At 36.1% G+C, this 17,438-nt stretch overlaps 1 protein-coding gene across 1 annotated transcript; it reads right to left on the bottom strand.

Annotated features, from left to right (window-relative positions):
- Positions 1-6,389: 6,389 nt before the first annotated feature.
- LOC114383174 (putative ER lumen protein-retaining receptor C28H8.4) lies at positions 6,390-7,700 on the bottom strand. The gene is made up of 3 exons (XM_028342783.1): positions 7,638-7,700; positions 6,778-6,918; positions 6,390-6,582 (listed from the first exon to the last, which is right to left on the bottom strand). The coding sequence occupies exons 1-3, from the start codon at positions 7,698-7,700 to the stop codon at positions 6,430-6,432; spliced, it is 357 nt and encodes a 118-aa protein (XP_028198584.1). The 3' UTR covers positions 6,390-6,429.
- Between the last annotated feature and the right edge of the window lie 9,738 nt (positions 7,701-17,438).

Below are 17,438 nucleotides of genomic sequence, written 5' to 3'. Positions count from 1 at the left end.
GCCTAATGTATGATGTACGACCAATTTATGGCCTGGTTTAAGATTTATGGTTAAAATAAAATTTTAGGCTTTCATTTTAATTTTTAGTTTCAGTTTAGTATCTTAAGTTTTACAAAAACTATTTTGGTGACTTAAAGAGTTAACGATTTCCTATTTGACCAAAATAGTTATTTCTTCAACTTTTTTACTACTTGTGTTAATTTTGGCTGAACTCACATTTTCTTGTCATGATTTGGCAAAACAAAAACAATTTGGCGCATGATCCTGCTAATAGGCCTTCAATTGAAGTTCGATTAGTTCAAGTGACCTAACCCTTGTTTGTTGTGGGCGCCACTGGTGTATTATTCTTCATGCTCCTATTAACTCATCTCCTTGCAGCGTTGTTGTTTTCCTGTGCTTTTTTTTTACTTCTCAATTGTCATTGGCAAGTGGGTCATTTTGTTCCTAACTGAGGATACACTAGTAGAAAATATAGAATTAACATCGCAAGATTAACATCGGTTTTTTAAAAAACCGATGTTAACAAAAGCGTGGTGACATTTTTGTAAATAAGTCAAGTTAGTCAACATCGGTTTTGTCAAAACCGATGTTAACTACCTGATGTTAACATCGGTTTTTATAAACCCAATGTTAACTACCTGCGGTTAACATCGGTTTTTTGAAAACTGATGTTAACTACATTAGGTCAACATCAGTTATTTTTAAAAAACCAATGTTCTGCTATTGATAAATTAAAAACCTGAATTACTTCATCCTCATGCGCGCTAAAACCCTATCGTTTCTCCTTTCTCCTTCCGCCTGAGCACCGACTGTCACAAATTGCTCGTGACTGCAACCACATTGTTGTCAGCTACGACTGCCACTGAAACCCTATTGTCACTGCAACCACATTGTTGTTAGCTACGACTGGTCGTGACTCTTCTTTCTCAGTCCCACTCTGAGTTGTCTCTGGCTGCCACTCGAGGTCAGCTTCATGTCTTTATTCATTTTGTTGCATTTAGACTCTGTTTTCTTTGCTTTTTATAAGGACATTGTTGTCGTTGAACTTTTTTTTTTGGTTGGGGTACGGGTCTCTGTTACCTTGTTGATCGGAAGTAGTTTGACCTGTTTGTTCTTTTGCTTTGCTCGTTTCACATTTTCTGCTCTTTTGAATCTATTAGAAAATTATTTGCAGTTGGTCTACTATCCTGGGGTGTCGTAGATTCAGTTACTTTTTCATTCAATGTTTTGATAGTGGGGCAGGGGCTGGTGGTTATATATGTGAGTTGTTTTCCTAACCATAAGATTTATTAGATAGTGGGAAAGGGAATGTAATGGTGGAGATGTGGGCATAAAGGTTTCAGAGGTGTTAGGCACAATGGATGGTTTTGGGGATTTCGATGAGTTAGGAGAACACAAAGGGCTTTGTGTACTTTGGGTCAGAAAACAAAAGCTTTGGTGAAGTAACCCGGCTTCTAGTGTGGCAGGTATTGGTTTTGTTGACAAATAATGCAGTTGCAAACAAAAGCTTTAGTGTCAAAGTACATGCTTGACCAGTAGAAGGAGGTGCCAAGCCTAACCAAATTTGGTTGAGGTTTAAAGTGTCCTGTCGTTGGGGAGGAGTTGTGAAGATTGGAAATCTAAGGCACAAAGAGTCAATTCTGTAAGTACAATAAGCCTTTTTGAGACTCTGAAAGTTATTTGCATGCTTTCATCAATTTCAACTTTTCTAATCAGTTATTTGCCTTCACAAGGTCTTGCATTTAAATTTGTAGGTTATGTTTCATTCCACTTTGTAATCTGAGCCACTGTTGGAATATCTGCCAAAGGACTTGCAACATACTTCTCTTCTACAACAAGTGTTGAACCAATTGGTTGAAGGTATGTCTCTATTATAGGGTCTAGATTCCCAAATATCATACTTATGACCATGAACAAGAGCTTCTACATGCCCAAATATGATAGTTGTTGGTTTTTTGTATGTGAAATTTTGTAACAGAAAAAAAAGAACACTTAAAGCCCATAGTTTAGTTCAGTAACTGCATTAGTTGACTGTGCAAACAGGACTATAATGACAATGCCTCATAATACAATATAATACCTTATGTTGGAGTTTACTATTTCCTTAATGACATATGAAATTTAAATATTAGTTAACAAATGTTTTGGTGTTTTGGGTACTGAATAATTTATTTTTAAGTTTTTCATTGATTTTGTTCATGAATCATACGATATAATCGATTCATTGGTGTTTTGGGTACTGAATGATGTTGATATCCATTTTTGAAAAGTTGCCACTTGCCATTTGATTCTCTTATCCTACTTGGTGGTGGTGCCTTTATTTTTATTTCCAAAATAAGGTTCAGTATAACATCATTTTGAAAGCAAGAATTTGGGCCAAAAGGGAACCTTAACCATTTTTATTTGATATAGTCTTATGACAAAGGCCACTCCTTGTATACTTAAATTCACATATAGTGCCAAGTAGTACTAGGTTCTGCTTTTACAATAAATAGCATTTAGGTTTGAAAATATTATGTAGGACAAGAAAGTAACTTAAGAACTAAGAAGCACATCAAACTTTGTCTACCTATTTACAGATAGGGACACTAAAAAATGGGAGTATAGGTTATCCATTTATTGGAATAAAGTAAAAAAGAAAATCTAGTCTAGGAATCTAAACACATGAACCATAAAAATTCAGTGGTCCATGTAGAGTTGAGAGAGGAGGAAGGATACATCATAATACAATCAAACAAGTTAAAACTCTGTCCTATTTAAGCTTTAAACCTTGAGAAAGCCAATGTGGCCCCTTTCTCTCTTGATCAAATGTCACACTTAAGCTACTCATAGGGGTGGTGGGGTCACTGAAATCTCCCACCCTATCTGATTGGAAAGAGACAGAAGAATTTAGGTCCCTAGTTTTCCCATTGGATGAGTCTGAGCACCCTAACGGAAGCAGATAAGGTTTCTTACTACTACTATTCTTGTTATTATTAACTTGGCTTCCTCCTCCTATGCTTAGAGTCAAATCCACTTCCATGTCTTCATCATAACCATCATCATTGTTGCTGCTTATTTTGCATCTCTCTAGTGCAGTGTAGGAGCTAAGTCCTGCCTCATGTTCATCACAGCCGCCATAAAAAATGTTTCTCTCAGCATGCCTTTCTAGGTCAAAACCCCTTTGCCTTTTTATGGTCTCTCCAGAACAGCTTCCACTCCTTTCCTTTGAGCATAACTCCTCTCTCAAACTTTGGACATAAAGAGAAAATATCAAACAATAATATTACACATCCTAAAAGTCATAACCTATGTTTAGACTTAATTCAGATAGACTCTCAAGTGTTGGGGTCAGACATATAATAAACAGAAAATTTCTACACCAAAACGATGATATATAAAAACTATTCATATGTCTTCACTAACTAACAATAAGATTTTTCTGAGGTTGCAATCTGTTTCTGCAAAAAAATGGACTGAAACCCTACGTAAGTTCTGTCTTTATCAAAGACATATTGTAGGTAATTTACATAGCAGGGGATTTCATTCACTACTTCTACGGATGGGGTGGTCTAATATGAAGCAATCAAGAAATTTTCATGTGTTACCAAAAAGGGGATTCAAACTGATTCACGTTGCAAACAATCATGACCAAAGGATCTAGTGGATTTCACCATCTTTTAGTTACAAGAATAGAACCATCAACCATAGAATTGGCTTCAATACCCAAGAAGTAATCTAGCTTCCCAAGTTGTTTAAGAGAAATCAAAATGAAACTTGGTTGTAAACTGTTGGACTAAGGTTGCAGAACTAGCAATTATTATGATGTCATCAACATACACAAAAACATAAATGATATGAGAATCATCCTTGAAGATAAAGAGAGATGGATCACATTTGCTAGCAAAGAAGCCAAGATGCAAAAGAATGGTTTTAAGTCTGTCAAACCATTATCTTGTACTTTCTTAAGCCCATATAATTCTATGTTTAACTTAAAAACTAGTGAAGTATTATGGTTTTCGAAACCTAGAGGAAACCAGCACAGTTAACATAATTAAAATGAACAAGATTAAGAAAACTTTAGGTGCAAATGTATAGATATAAATAAATTTGAGTGAGTATGACAAAGGTTTTGTAAAGAAGTTTGTGGTTGTGGGTTACCTAAAAAAATCCCTAGTTCTGACAAGCATGTTGAATTTGGTCCAAGATAGTCTTTCTCTCCTCACTATTGATATTCTCTAAGTTGATCACAGGGAAGTTCTCCATCTCTCACTCTTTGAAATTCTCTTGTTCCTCCGAGTAAAACTATCTTAGATTTAGTTTGTCTGTGCAGATAGGGAAACAATGTGTGTGCTATTTATAGAAATTTAAGTGTACAATACAGTTGATAAATAGTAGTATTCCAAATCGTATGAATCATGAAATTTGCGTCATTGCATCGTGTTGTTAGAACTTAGAAGCTTAAGCTTGATCCATCATACAATTGTTAACTGTACCAGGTATTTAAAGCCTACACAAATGCTGAGTTCCAATGAAGTTGTAATTGCAAGTTGAGAGACAGACTAAGTAAGAGCGAGTTAGTGATATACAAATGCTAATATATCAATTATGGTCAATAATTAGTCTTTAGTCCTTTAAAAGTGAAAATACTATAATATAGTAGATGCATCTTGTTGTCCCTTAAATTTATACAAATCAAAAAGATTCTAATTGTCTTATTCTTGCTGGTTTCTAAACTTTATTTAGGTTTGTGGTTGCATTCAGAGAGGAATTCTATAAGTTGTACTTGCCGACTTTGGGTGACATCAAGGAAAGGGTAAGATTTAAGCTAGGATTGCCTATTTTGAGCATTATTTAACTTTTTTATGCACTTTAAGTATATTCCTTGTTTAATTCCACTTTAAGTTGGCACCAAGTAAACTGTGATTGTTTGCAACTGCTGATATTAGGGTGTCTGACATGAGATAAGCTTGTAATTTGTCTGACAAAAGTGTCCACATTTCCATCATCATTGATTATGTGCTTCATTGCAACATTCAGATTATTTGTCATTGTACCCTTATAGACCTTACCTAAAATTGAAATCCATTAATAAGAATTCGTTATACATACAGATTCAATCAAGCTTGGACAATTTAAATAAATAAGTGGATGTCTTCAATTGGTTAGGCAAGGCAAAGAACCAAGATTTTAAATTTTTAACTCTAGGAACACTTATCCAATTCCATGTTATGCTAGTGTGATCCTGTATCTGCATTGATAGTAAGTACCTAAAGTCACATGCGTTAATGGGCTGATTACATCTTTCACAATGCCATGTCCCATCTGCGTTATTAGTCACCTTTTTGTTACATTGTCTATCCCCTATCTTGAGAGGGCACCCTGGATAACAGAAGTTATCAACCTTAATGTGTGAAACAACTACAAAGACAGATATCCTATCAGGCTTCTCTGAAGTCCCTAACTTCTCATCTTTAATTTGAGATATAGTCTTTCGCACATCAGTCTTACCCAGATTAGACATTTCTCTGGAAATAGAGAGAGTTGGGACACTCTTCCCTTCATTTTCAAACCATCTTTTCAGTGTACAAGCCTCAAGAAAATCAGCCTCCACATATAGCTGACTAGTAGCTATAGTCCCGACAGACTTCCCATTGAAATCATTTAATCTGACAGCTTTTGTAGCCAAAATTGGAAATTCCCCAGCATGACAAATAGTTTGCAACCTTTGTCCTTCTACAATGCCAAAATTTCCCCATAGAGTTAACTCAACACTTCGGCCAGACATGTCTTTCAACTAGAGAGTTCTCTTCTGAACTTTAGTGCCATTTTTTCTCATGATTGATGTTGTAGGCCTAATAGAAGTCACCACACCAATCACATCCACAATGTTGTTGTTTTCCAAACTTTCAATTTCACTAATGGGGCAATAATTAAATGTATGTGATGTAATTGAGTCATTATCATCAAGGAATGGCTGTATAATTGATGCCACATCAAGGGTCAGCTCTTGATCATTGTGAAGGTGATTAAAATTCTTCTGAGCTGGCTTTATGCTTCCCCTAGAAATTAGATATACCTTACCAGCTTCAATAACATTGTAGAACTGATCAGCCACAGCATTGAAGCAAGTTGGCCGAATTTCTCCACCATCAGAATCCACAACATCAAAAGAAAACACCTACCAACATAATAGAGCTCAACATTCTTGGCCTATAGAGTTTTACTATTGAAAGGCTAACATAAGGTAAAAGGTAATCAAAACTAGGCCAAAGTATATCGTAGGCCTATCTATCAAGTAGAAGTGTCATACAAAAACATTCAACGGCAAATCTAGGCCAATGTATATCGTATAGAAGTGTCATACAAAAACATTCAAAACTAGGCCAAAGTATATCGTAGGCCAATGTTTTAAATATGAAATTCTCCATACCAAACATCTCTGGGATATTACAATAAATTTGTATACGTATTTCCAGAATTAGGTGATAAAAACTTAGAGGAGTTCAAATTTTGACAAACCTGGAGGACCCAATGTGCACAACTCAAGAAACTTGCAACTCCAAGAGCAAAAACATAGTGTGCTGTGAATGGTTCAACAATCTGAAAGTTGAATTTAAAAATTAAATCCAACTTTGTTTAGAAAGACTAACAGGAAAAGTTGAATGATAATTGTATTTATGAAGAGTGAAGACTAACTAGCAAAAGAAGATGTAATAACCACATCATCATCACCATTTAAAACATTCAAAAGATAATAAAGAAAAGGTAAAAGGCAGAAATGTATATCTTTGAGACCTTAGTGTTCTGCATGACTTGTAGCTGAGGGAGAACAGAAACAGCTTCAAGATAAACACAAAATGCCCAGAGAATCCTATTAAGTGGATGATGCCAGGTTATTGGATGAATTAACAAGGACAACACAACACAAGGTATTACCTGCATTTTGGTAAAAGAAAATTAGAACACTCCATACTCAGGCATAGCAATTTAATCATCCATTCATTCAGTCACATGAAATATACAATATCCTACTTCTTATGACAGAAAATACTTCCATTTTAGAGATAAAGTTGGTTACTTGGGTTTGAAACTAAGACATTTCCATTCCAAAATTTCACAGGTAAATGGAAAACTACAAAAATAGTAACAAATGATAAGGTGAAATTTCTGCTTCCTTGAACCCATTTTGAGATTTAAAAATGTGATTCATCAATAAAGATTTCAAAAACAAAAATTTGAACTAAGCACGCCTCCAAAGTCACTGTCCTCATAATCAGACATTAAAATATCTGTTTTTGAACGGTAATCAAGCCAAACAAGCTTGCAGGAATGACAGAGCACACAATCAAACAATGCCATTCCCTTCTCCTTTTCTGGAAAATTGTACGATGAATCAACAATAACAATCACAAACTAAACTTTAGTTTTAGGCTTTGAGGTGCAGTTTCTATGCAAGAAAAGATAAATACAGTTAATAATAACCATACAGACAATAAACTTTATAATTTTATAAATTTAAGAAGTTCCAAAACTGTTTTTAACACAATCCTACCCTAAAAGTTTGCAGAATAAATTACATTTTCCACCAATTGCAATTTTGTAGTTAAAAAAAAAAGTTTCTTATATAAGAGTTGATTAGGCATTGGATAACTAACCACATAGTATATTGCAAGGTTGTCCTTATCATCTATATAACTAGATTTCAATTTGAAACGCATCACTTGGACTATGGTTTTTTTTTCCAGGTTATCATATACTACTTTTAATTCGCATTGTTGTTGAAGCTCTTTAGGGTTATAGAAACTCCAGGTACGTATGTAGGAACTAGTATGTATATACAGGTGTTTGATTTAAAATCTTATATACTGGTGTTTGCTTTAAAATCTTATATATTGGTGTTTGATTTAAAATGTTGCATACTGGTGTTTGATTTAAAATATTACATGCAACACCTTTAAAAGGACTACACCAAATATAATGTTATGATTTGAAAGGGTACCTGAGATTTCGATGATGATTGCTGGACTGCCTTCTTATATCCCTTAACAACTCCTTGATGACTGGCAAGGTTTGCAACAATGTTGTCCAACGACCATAGCACAAAGGAACCAAGTGCTTCATATACTAAAATTGTGTGTGTACGTAAACTAGAATGCATTCAGAACTTCCAACATTAAAGATTGCAACCTTAATTAGTCACTACTTGCCATTTCTGATCTTCAATAGTCTCTTAATCTATTTAGGGTTTTGTAGCACCAACAACAACATTCTGGTATATTCTCAGTATTTTGAGGGTCCAAGACCATTCCCCAGGACCAATCTCTTACTATAAGGGAAAATCTAATCTTCTCTTCCAATCTATTTAGTAGCCTATCTCTGCTACATTTTGTTAGAAAGTTAACTAACAATGACTAAATAACTATAACTCTTACAACGAGTAGAATCAGCCCATTAGGGTTACTTATTAAAATTGATTTGATAGGATATTACTTTTCTGTAAACCATATCAATTCAGAGATTGTAGCGGCTATTTCTCTCTCTGGGAATCTCTCTATGCCAGCAATTGAAATTGCTCATGAGCATGGATGGAAGTGTTTATAGTTGGAGTGTGATTGAATCCTTCTTAACTTAGCTTTTGAGAATCTGAGTGTTATCCATTGGTAGTTGCATAATAGATGGCAGAATTGTAGTGTCCTCCAAAGAAGGTGAATTCATGCTGCTGCAAATTGATTATAATGCTTATTCTGGCCTCATTGGTTTAGTAACTCTTCAATATAGGAGTGCATCGTGTGGCTGATGATGTTTAGAATATGATGATCCTTTGGTACCCTCGAATGACCCCCCATACACACAAACACACACACAGCCACACACACACACAGACACACACACACACACACACACACACACACACACAAACACACACACACACACACTCACACATAAAGAGACAGACAGACACATACACACACAGAGACACACACACAGACAACTGTTGATGTCCTTGTATGTTCTTGTATGTCATGAATGTAATATGCTATACAAACAACTGTTGATGTCGATATTTGTCAGTAATCAAAATTTAGATTTTGTATGTCCTTGTACGTCATCAATGTAATTTGCTATATAAACAATTGTTCTTCATGCTGAGTGAACCTTAGATTCCCATTTGAAACTGAATGCAATGATTCTTGCGGACAGTTTGCATTAGTCATTGTATTTATTCTTGAATTGTCCGTTTGGACAGTGTGGGGAGACTGGTATTTTTATGTTTGATTCATTCATTAAGGTTATTATTATTTTGTTTAATTTGATGAAATTTCGGTACAATGGATTTCAAGTTGTTCTCTGAGTGCATACTTAATTATCGAGAAATTACTTTCACCAATGTCATGTCGTGTACTTGGAGACCAATGCGAAATGCTGTTGAAATTTAGTCAAAATTTTAAAAATAATGCTAACCCTGACGTATGAAGCTAACATAAAAGAATATCTTCCTAAATGGGATAGGGCCACACCTATAAATATAAAAGTGAGATTTTCATGCATGGAATTGCTTAGATGGATCGACGTTGGATGAATGAAAGTCACATGAGCCCAGAATATGAGGATGGCATTGAGCAATTCTTGCAATTTGCTTTAGAAAGAGGTCAATTGAATGAAGAAGGAAAATATTATTGTCCTTGCATCAACTATTTGAACGGAAGACGACAACTATTGGACGACATATGGGAGCATCTATTGTGTGATGGGATTAAGAAGAATTACATGACATGGATATGGCATGGTGAAGTGATAGACATGCAGAGTGGGTCCCAAGCTGAATCGTTTAATGTAGAAATGGGAGATCGCTTGGAGGACATGATTCGTGACCTTGGACAAGAGTCTTTTTAGCAAGCACATGCCCCTGTGTATGAAGGATTGCAGAGTGATTCAAAGAAGCCTTTGTATACGGGGTGTAGGAATTCCTTAACCCTATTGTCTGCAGTGTTAAGTCTGGTTAATGTGAAGGCCAGGTATGGGTGGAGTGACAAAAGTTTTACCTCACTGCTTGAGGTAGTGCACAATCTGCTTCCAGAGGATAACACACTACCTAAAAATTACTATAAGGCAAAAAAGATACTGTGTTCGATGGGTTTGGAGTATCAGAAGATTCATGCTTGCCCCAACGATTGCATACTGTACAGGCATGAATTCCAAGAAATGTCCAAATGCCCTATCTGTGGGACTTCACGATACAAAGTGAAGGATGAAGAGGAAAGCAATTATGATGAAAACTCAAAGAAGGACCCTCCAGCAAAGGTTTTGTGGTATCTTCCAATCATTCCAAGGTTTAAGCGTCTTTTTGCTAACGAGGACGACGCAAAAGACCTTATATGGCATGCAAATGGAAGGATTTCTGATGGAATGGCCCGTCATCCGACTGATTGCTCGCAGTGGAAGAAGATTGATGGTTTGTATCCGAATTTTGGGAAAAAGACACAAAATCTTAGACTTGGAGTAGCCATTGATGGAATGAATCCATATGGCACCTTAAGCACTCAACACAGTTCATAGCCAGTTCTGCTAGTAATTTACAATTTGCCTCCTTGGTTGTGCATGAAGCGAAAATACTTGATGCTGTCTATGATGATATCGGGCCTAAGACAGCCAGGAAATGACATTGATGTTTATCTAAGTTCGTTGGTTGAAGACCTGAGAAAGTTGTGGGACGAGGGGGTTTTAGTGTTTGATGTGTTTCGCAAGGAGACGTTTGAAATGCATGCAATGCTTTTTTGTACCATTAATGACTTTCCAGCATATGGGAATCTCAACGGTTACAGTGTTAAGGGTCATCATGCATGCCCCATCTGTGAAGAAAACACAAGCTACATACAACTAAAACATGGAAGAAAAATAGTCTACAGTAGGCATAGCCGTTTTCTAACACCCAATCATCTTTACAGACGACTGAAAAAAGCTTTTAATGGAAGTCAAGAGCACGATATTACGCCAATACCGTTGACTGGTGAGCAGGTATACCGGCGGGTTCAACACCTGAATATTGTATTTGGAAAGACCCAAAAGAAGAATAAAAGTAAGACTTGCATATGGAAGAAGATGTCCATTTTCTTTTATCTTCTGTACTGGTATGATCTAGACGTTAGACATTGTATTGATGTTATGCATGTGGAGAAAAATGTTTGTGACAGTGTGATTGGGACGCTCCTTAACATTCAAGGCAAGACGAAGGATAGCTTGAATACCCGTCAAGATCTAGCTGATATGGGGATACGATCACAGTTGCATCCAAGGTCTGATGGGAAGAAAATTTACTTGCCCCCAGCTTGTCATACTTTGTCCAAAAAGGAGAAGATAAGTTTTTGTCAGTGTCTTCGTCGGGTGAAGGTTCCACAAGGATACTCTTCAAATATTAAGAGCCTTGTGCAGTTGAAGGAGCTTAAGCTTGTAGGGTTAAAGTCTCACGATTGTCACGTGCTTATGCAACAATTGTTAGCCCTGGCTATACGAGACATCTTACCAAACAAAGTCAGCTTAGCCATAACTCGCCTGTGCTTTTTCTTCCATGCCATATGTAGCAAAGTCGTTGATCCTGTCAAGTTTGATGAGCTGGAAAATGAGGCCGCAATTATATTGTGCCAGTTGGAGATGTATTTTCCCCCTGCTTTCTGTGATATCATGATTCACTTAATTGTGCATCTGGTCAGAGAAATCAAATGTTGTGGTCCTATTTATTTGCGGTGGATGTACCCGGTTGAGTGATACATGAAGATCTTAAAAGAGTATACAAAGAATCTATATCATCTAGAAGCATCTATTGTTGAGAGGTACATTGTAGAAGAAGCCATTGAATTTTGTTCAGAATACATTGAGAAGGCTAAACCTATTGGCCATTCTAAGTCTCAACATGATGACAGAGTGGGTGGTAAGGGTTCAAGAGGACTGCATGTGATCACTCCAAGTCTAGAAGATTTGTTACAAGCTCACTTGTATGTCTTGAACAACAGTAATGAAGTTTTTCCATACATACTTAAGCATGAAACTTTAGTCGTCAAACAGAATAATGCAAAAATGTCAAAGAATTGGGTGTTGAAAAAGCATAACAAGACTTTCTGTGATTGGTTTAAAGATACAATCTTTGCAGATGAAAATGCTTCAGAAACATTAAGAAAGCTAGCAGATGGGCCTAAAAGAAATGTTATAACTTGGCAAGGATACGACATAAACAAGTATTCATTTTACACAAAAGCACAAGACGACAAAAGTACAATGCAGAACAGCGGGGTCACCCTAAGGGCTGAATCTCAACACTTCGCAAGTGTGCATGACGTCAATCCCTGTGTAGCTTCCACCCCTTACTTTGGGTTCATTGATAAAATTTGGGAGCTTAACTATGTGAAATTTACTGTATGTGTTTTCAAATGTAAATGGGTTGACAACAACACCGGTGTACACGCCGATGATATAGGATTTATGTTGGTAGACCTAAAGAAACTTGGTTACCACAATGGCCCTTTCATCATGGTAGAACAAGCTAGACAAGTATTTTATGTGCAATACCCTTGTGATGAAAGGTGGTGCATGGTTCTCTAGTGCAAAACAGTTGGTGTTAATGTAGAAGATGATGATTCATACATGGACACCTATGTTAGTCCTTTGACCACACAAATCACTCCTAACATTGTCGGAGAAGAAGAAGCTGACGACATTCATGCTAATCATAATGATCATGATGAAGGAGAATTAATTAACATCGTCTAATGTAATTTTCTATTTATATATTTGATTTTGCTAGATTCATTTAGATAAGTCATACACATTATTCAAATTGATTAATATTTAATCCACATTTATATATAGTCTTGAGCTTCACCAAACCTCAATCTAAACGAAACATACATCAATGTGAAGAAGGGCGTTACATACTCCCTGCCGCTCGTCTCTTCTCTGAACTATTTAATATCAGTCCATAAAATGGAGCAAATCAATACTAGATTTCTATTTAGAATAAAACATTGAAACTAAATAGAGTGTACACAAACCAATCATATGTGATTGGTTATTATATGATTGGTTTGTGTGATTGGTTTACTAATTGCATTATTGAAAACATGCATATATTTGATGAAAGATTTGAAAATGGAACTTATGCCATTTCATCTTTTTGTATTCAGTGGATCTCATCAATTGTTTTCTAGAGAAAGAGTGCTCACCAAAGCAAGTAAGTGACAGCTACACTTTCTCTGATTGTTTAAAATTATATGTTTACCTGTTGCAAAATTTATTTATAACTTTGTCTTGTTATTTATGGGTGGTTTACTAAAGAGGGAGTGAAATTAGGCATAATTCACCACTCTTATATTATAGTGGGCTGGGATAGTCAAAGTATTGAGTGTATTTAACACAAAAATCAGGTAGGGTTATGACGATAATAGGATTCCTGGGAGAGGGAGAAATATTGACCAAATTAAGACAAATTTAGACTAAATCTATTAATATGAATCAAATATTCTTAAAACAAATATCATGGCGGTGCTAAAGAACAAGTTGTCAAGAGTGGATTGCTAATATTATTACCTCATGTGACTTCCTGATTTCCACCATATGTTCCTTCACATCATCAAACTTGACATTCCCCAGCTCTTGCATATCTTGAATGCTAGAAGTAGTTGTCAATTGCCTCACTTTCAGATCATTGCTTACAACAAATAGACACGACCTCTTCATAAATCCCACATCAGCTTCTCTTGCTCCATCATAACATCTTGGCTCAAAAAGTTTCAGTTTTGTTGGATATTGTAACATTTCTTTTTTCTTTGAAATCATTTCTTGCATCTTGAGACATTTCTTGCATCTTGAGGCACACACCTTCAAGATTACATGTTCGAATCTCTATCACTAACAACCTAACAACTATTGATTAAAAAGATAATTGAAACTTTGGAAAATAGCTTTTAAATGGTTTGCTATGAACTATGAAGAGTGACACTTATCTTTTGTGTCTTACTAATAGAATGAAAAGGGTATTTTTAATGTACCTATTTTGAACCAAAAATTAGAGAAGAAAGAAACAATGTAATTAGAGAAGTGGCCACTACTTGTTCTATATCCAATCTATTAATATATTTTTTTGGTTGTTCAAAAACAATCGTAATGGTTGGTAGCTCTTAAATTGTTGCAGGTCAGTGTAATATATATGTATCAAACTTGCTTTACGCAATTATTCCGTCTGTTCAATTGGTTTGTGCAGTGTAACTGAAACCTATCTATAATGTTTGAATTTGTTCAATTGGTTTGTGCAGTGTAACTAAAACCTGTCTAGTGTTTGAACTTTAGCACTATAAGAAAGAAAGAAAAATAACTCTTGTGAATGTTCTGAACCAAAAGTTATAGAGAATTTATTAATTTCTGATTATTCGACCTTTTCTGATTTGTATAGTTTAAAAATCCGACAAAGCTTCGGATTCTTCAGATACTCTTCCTTCTTCCTAGCACCTAGTGCCTCAATCATCTTCTTGTTAGCTCCAGACATTGACCTTGCTGTCCACACTGCTTTTGCAATCAGGTTACTCAACACAAATCTTATTGACATATTGTTCTTTGATTTTCCATAGATTAAATGTGTAAACATAGATTAAATTCTTATCCAAACTTTGGTTTTAAGTTTTTGGTAGGAGCAAGCTAATTGAGTTGCTCACCTTTTTAGTTAGGTAGTTGCAATTCTATGTTAGTCATCATATTTTTTGTTGCTAGGTATGAATTACCAATTTCTGATGTCTATTCGTCTTTTAAAATATCTTGGAGGCCAAGATGATTGAATGAGAGAAGGCTAAAATAGAATGTTGTGGTCTCTTTTGCAATTTTGGTTAAAAGATTTAATTATAGTCTGCACTTGTACATTGATTTTCATCTACAAATAACATGTTTGACAAAACTATGATTGAGTCGTGTTCGAACATTATTTAACAAGTAGAGGACTAATTTTACAAAAAATTTAGAATAATTTTAAGCAATTAGAGTTTTAAAGGAACCGAGTCACACAATCTAGCTTTTAAGTTTGAAGGAGCGGAAAACAAGATGAATGAACAATAAAATGAGGTGGGATCCACACTTTTATTCGCTACTTTAATCAAAACTTTCATCTCAAATCACATTCATTTCATTTCTTTTGATTCAAACGAATGGATCCTTGTCATATACGGTATTCATATTCCTTGCTACCAACAAAGCCCAACATGACATCCACAAAATCCTTCACCTTATTGTGTTGTCCCTTGTCTGATTGAATATGCTCATCAATAATTTTGTAAGATAGTATAATGCACTTTTACTGTGGTTTTCAATATAAATCTTCTATTTATTTGATTAAGATACTTGGTAGTAACATTTCATTATCAGGCTCTGCTTATGATGGACCATGTTAAACAAGAGCTACCCTTGGAGCATGCATTAGGAACTGTTAGATAATATCAAATTAGATGTACAACAGATTAAAGAAAGTCTACTTGATTATCAGAAAGTTAATAAAAATTAATTACTAATGATCCATAAAATAATACAAATTATTTGTACAAAAGAAAAGCTCTATCTTTTCTACAGCTTCACAGTCAAGAACTTGGCTGATACTTACTAAAAGTGTAGATGATGGTGAAGTTGCACCTATGCCTAGCTTACAGCCTCAAGATGCAGAAATAGAGTCACAAAGCAGCCTCTCCCTCCCTCCCTCCCTATAAGGGTCTTATACAAGACCTCTTTTCCATTAGTTATCTGTGAATTGTGAGTCACCTTCACTGTTTTCCCTTCCCATTCTTTGTAGTATATTCTTGCCAAATCTTAGTTAAAACAATTGATTTGTACCACCCATTTCTTGTTGCTTAAATTGGGCCTTTAGACTACTTGACCCCTAACATCATGCATCTTGTTATTTAAAGAATTGATATGTTCTTTCTTTTCCATTTCATTATAGCGAGGAGCATAATATGGTTCTTTACTCCTAAATCATCACAAAATATATTGAAGTAGGCAAAGGCGTGTACTTCTCCCAATTATTAGTTGAGTTTTTCTTTTAATAAAAATGTAAGTAAACACACAGAGACACACAGACACAGAGAAAGAGAGAGAGAGAGAGACACACACACACACACACAGAGCGAGAGACCGTCCCTTTGCAATCCAAAAGCCTCAGATAACAATGAATCATAGATAAAATGAATTTTTCAAACCTCTAACATATTCACAAAAGAAGACACATACCCAACTACAATAATAAAGCATAAGCACCCCCCAAACCTAGATTTCCAATTTAGTTACATAAAGAACTGTTGATGTCGATATTTGTCTGTAATCGAAATTTACATTTTGATGATGTATAAAGGATTATGTCTTCTCCACTTGCCTCGCCTCCTCCTCCTCCTCCTCCTCCTTCAGACGCATCAGCTTCGTCGTCTACCGTGAAGCGGACACGCAAAGCCTCACGTCTACAATCCTTGTCTACTAGACCACCTGGTGCTGACAGACCAGTGGTCCACGTTGATCCTACTACCGGCAAGGTCGACGATCCCCACAGGAAGAAATTAAGAACATATTTGGGGATTGTGGCGCGTGATAAGGTGGACGTCATGTACGAGAACTGGAAGGAGGTCCCTACTGCTCAGAAGGACTTGATTTAGGAGGATATTCAGGCATTTTTCTTTTCTTATTTGATGTTGTTTAATTAATAGGCAAAAAATACATTATTGTAACAAATAAACCTTATTTGTTATTGTCAGGCGGAATTTGAAATCTCAGAGGCTTCTGACAGTAGGACGAAAAAGAAGTTGCTTCAGACAGTCGGCGAGAAATGGAGGCAGTTTAAATCAGACCTCACAAGGAAATGGGTCCTTGCAGCCGATCAGGACGGTGTGGACGACACTGTTTGTGAGAAATACGACATAAGCAAGGAAAAATGGGCCCAGTTTTGCTAGACTCGCAGAGACCCTTCTTGGGAGGTATGTTCCTTGCCATTTAAGTTGTTTTTCAAAAAACATTAACTTTTTATACTTCATTCTAGCAAGTGACACAGGGATCCTTCGTCCCCCATGGACGTCAGGATGTTTTCACCGCTGCTATTGGACGTCCAGAGCACCCTGGACGTCTCCGTGCTGCTAGAGCCGGTGTCACCATCAAGCAATACTTCGGATCAGCTCTACGGACGTCCCGCAGCTCTTCCTCGTTGCCTCCTCAAGAATTGCAGCAGCTGACCCAGCAAATCAGGGACCAGCTAGTGGAGTCGATCACAGAAAAAGTGACTCAGCAGCTCATGGCATCATTCAGCCAGATGCAGTCCTAGATTCAGTCCCAGATGTAATCTCATGGACTTGCACTGCCTCTGGAGCCTCTGGTTGGTCCCTCAAGTCCTCGAGTAAGCACAAAGGGGAGTTGTGTTAATCCCTCATGAAACGATCCTAAGATGGGTG

The sequence above is a fragment of the Glycine soja genome, chromosome 14 (genome assembly GCF_004193775.1).
Source record: "Glycine soja cultivar W05 chromosome 14, ASM419377v2, whole genome shotgun sequence".
Lineage (NCBI taxonomy): Eukaryota > Viridiplantae > Streptophyta > Magnoliopsida > Fabales > Fabaceae > Glycine > Glycine soja.
This window is presented reverse-complemented; position numbering and strand designations above follow the sequence as displayed.

Excerpts from the sequence above, each read along its gene's own strand:
- LOC114383174 (XM_028342783.1), bottom strand. The coding sequence starts at position 7,700 with ATGCGTTTCAAATTGAAATCTAGTTATATAGATGATAAGGACAACCTT. Across the intron at positions 6,919-7,637 it reads ACCTTGCAATATACTATGTG|GTAATACCTTGTGTTGTGTT; the intron begins GTTAGTTATCCA and ends ACCAAAATGCAG. Across the intron at positions 6,583-6,777 it reads AAGTCATGCAGAACACTAAG|ATTGTTGAACCATTCACAGC; the intron begins GTCTCAAAGATA and ends TTCAACTTTCAG.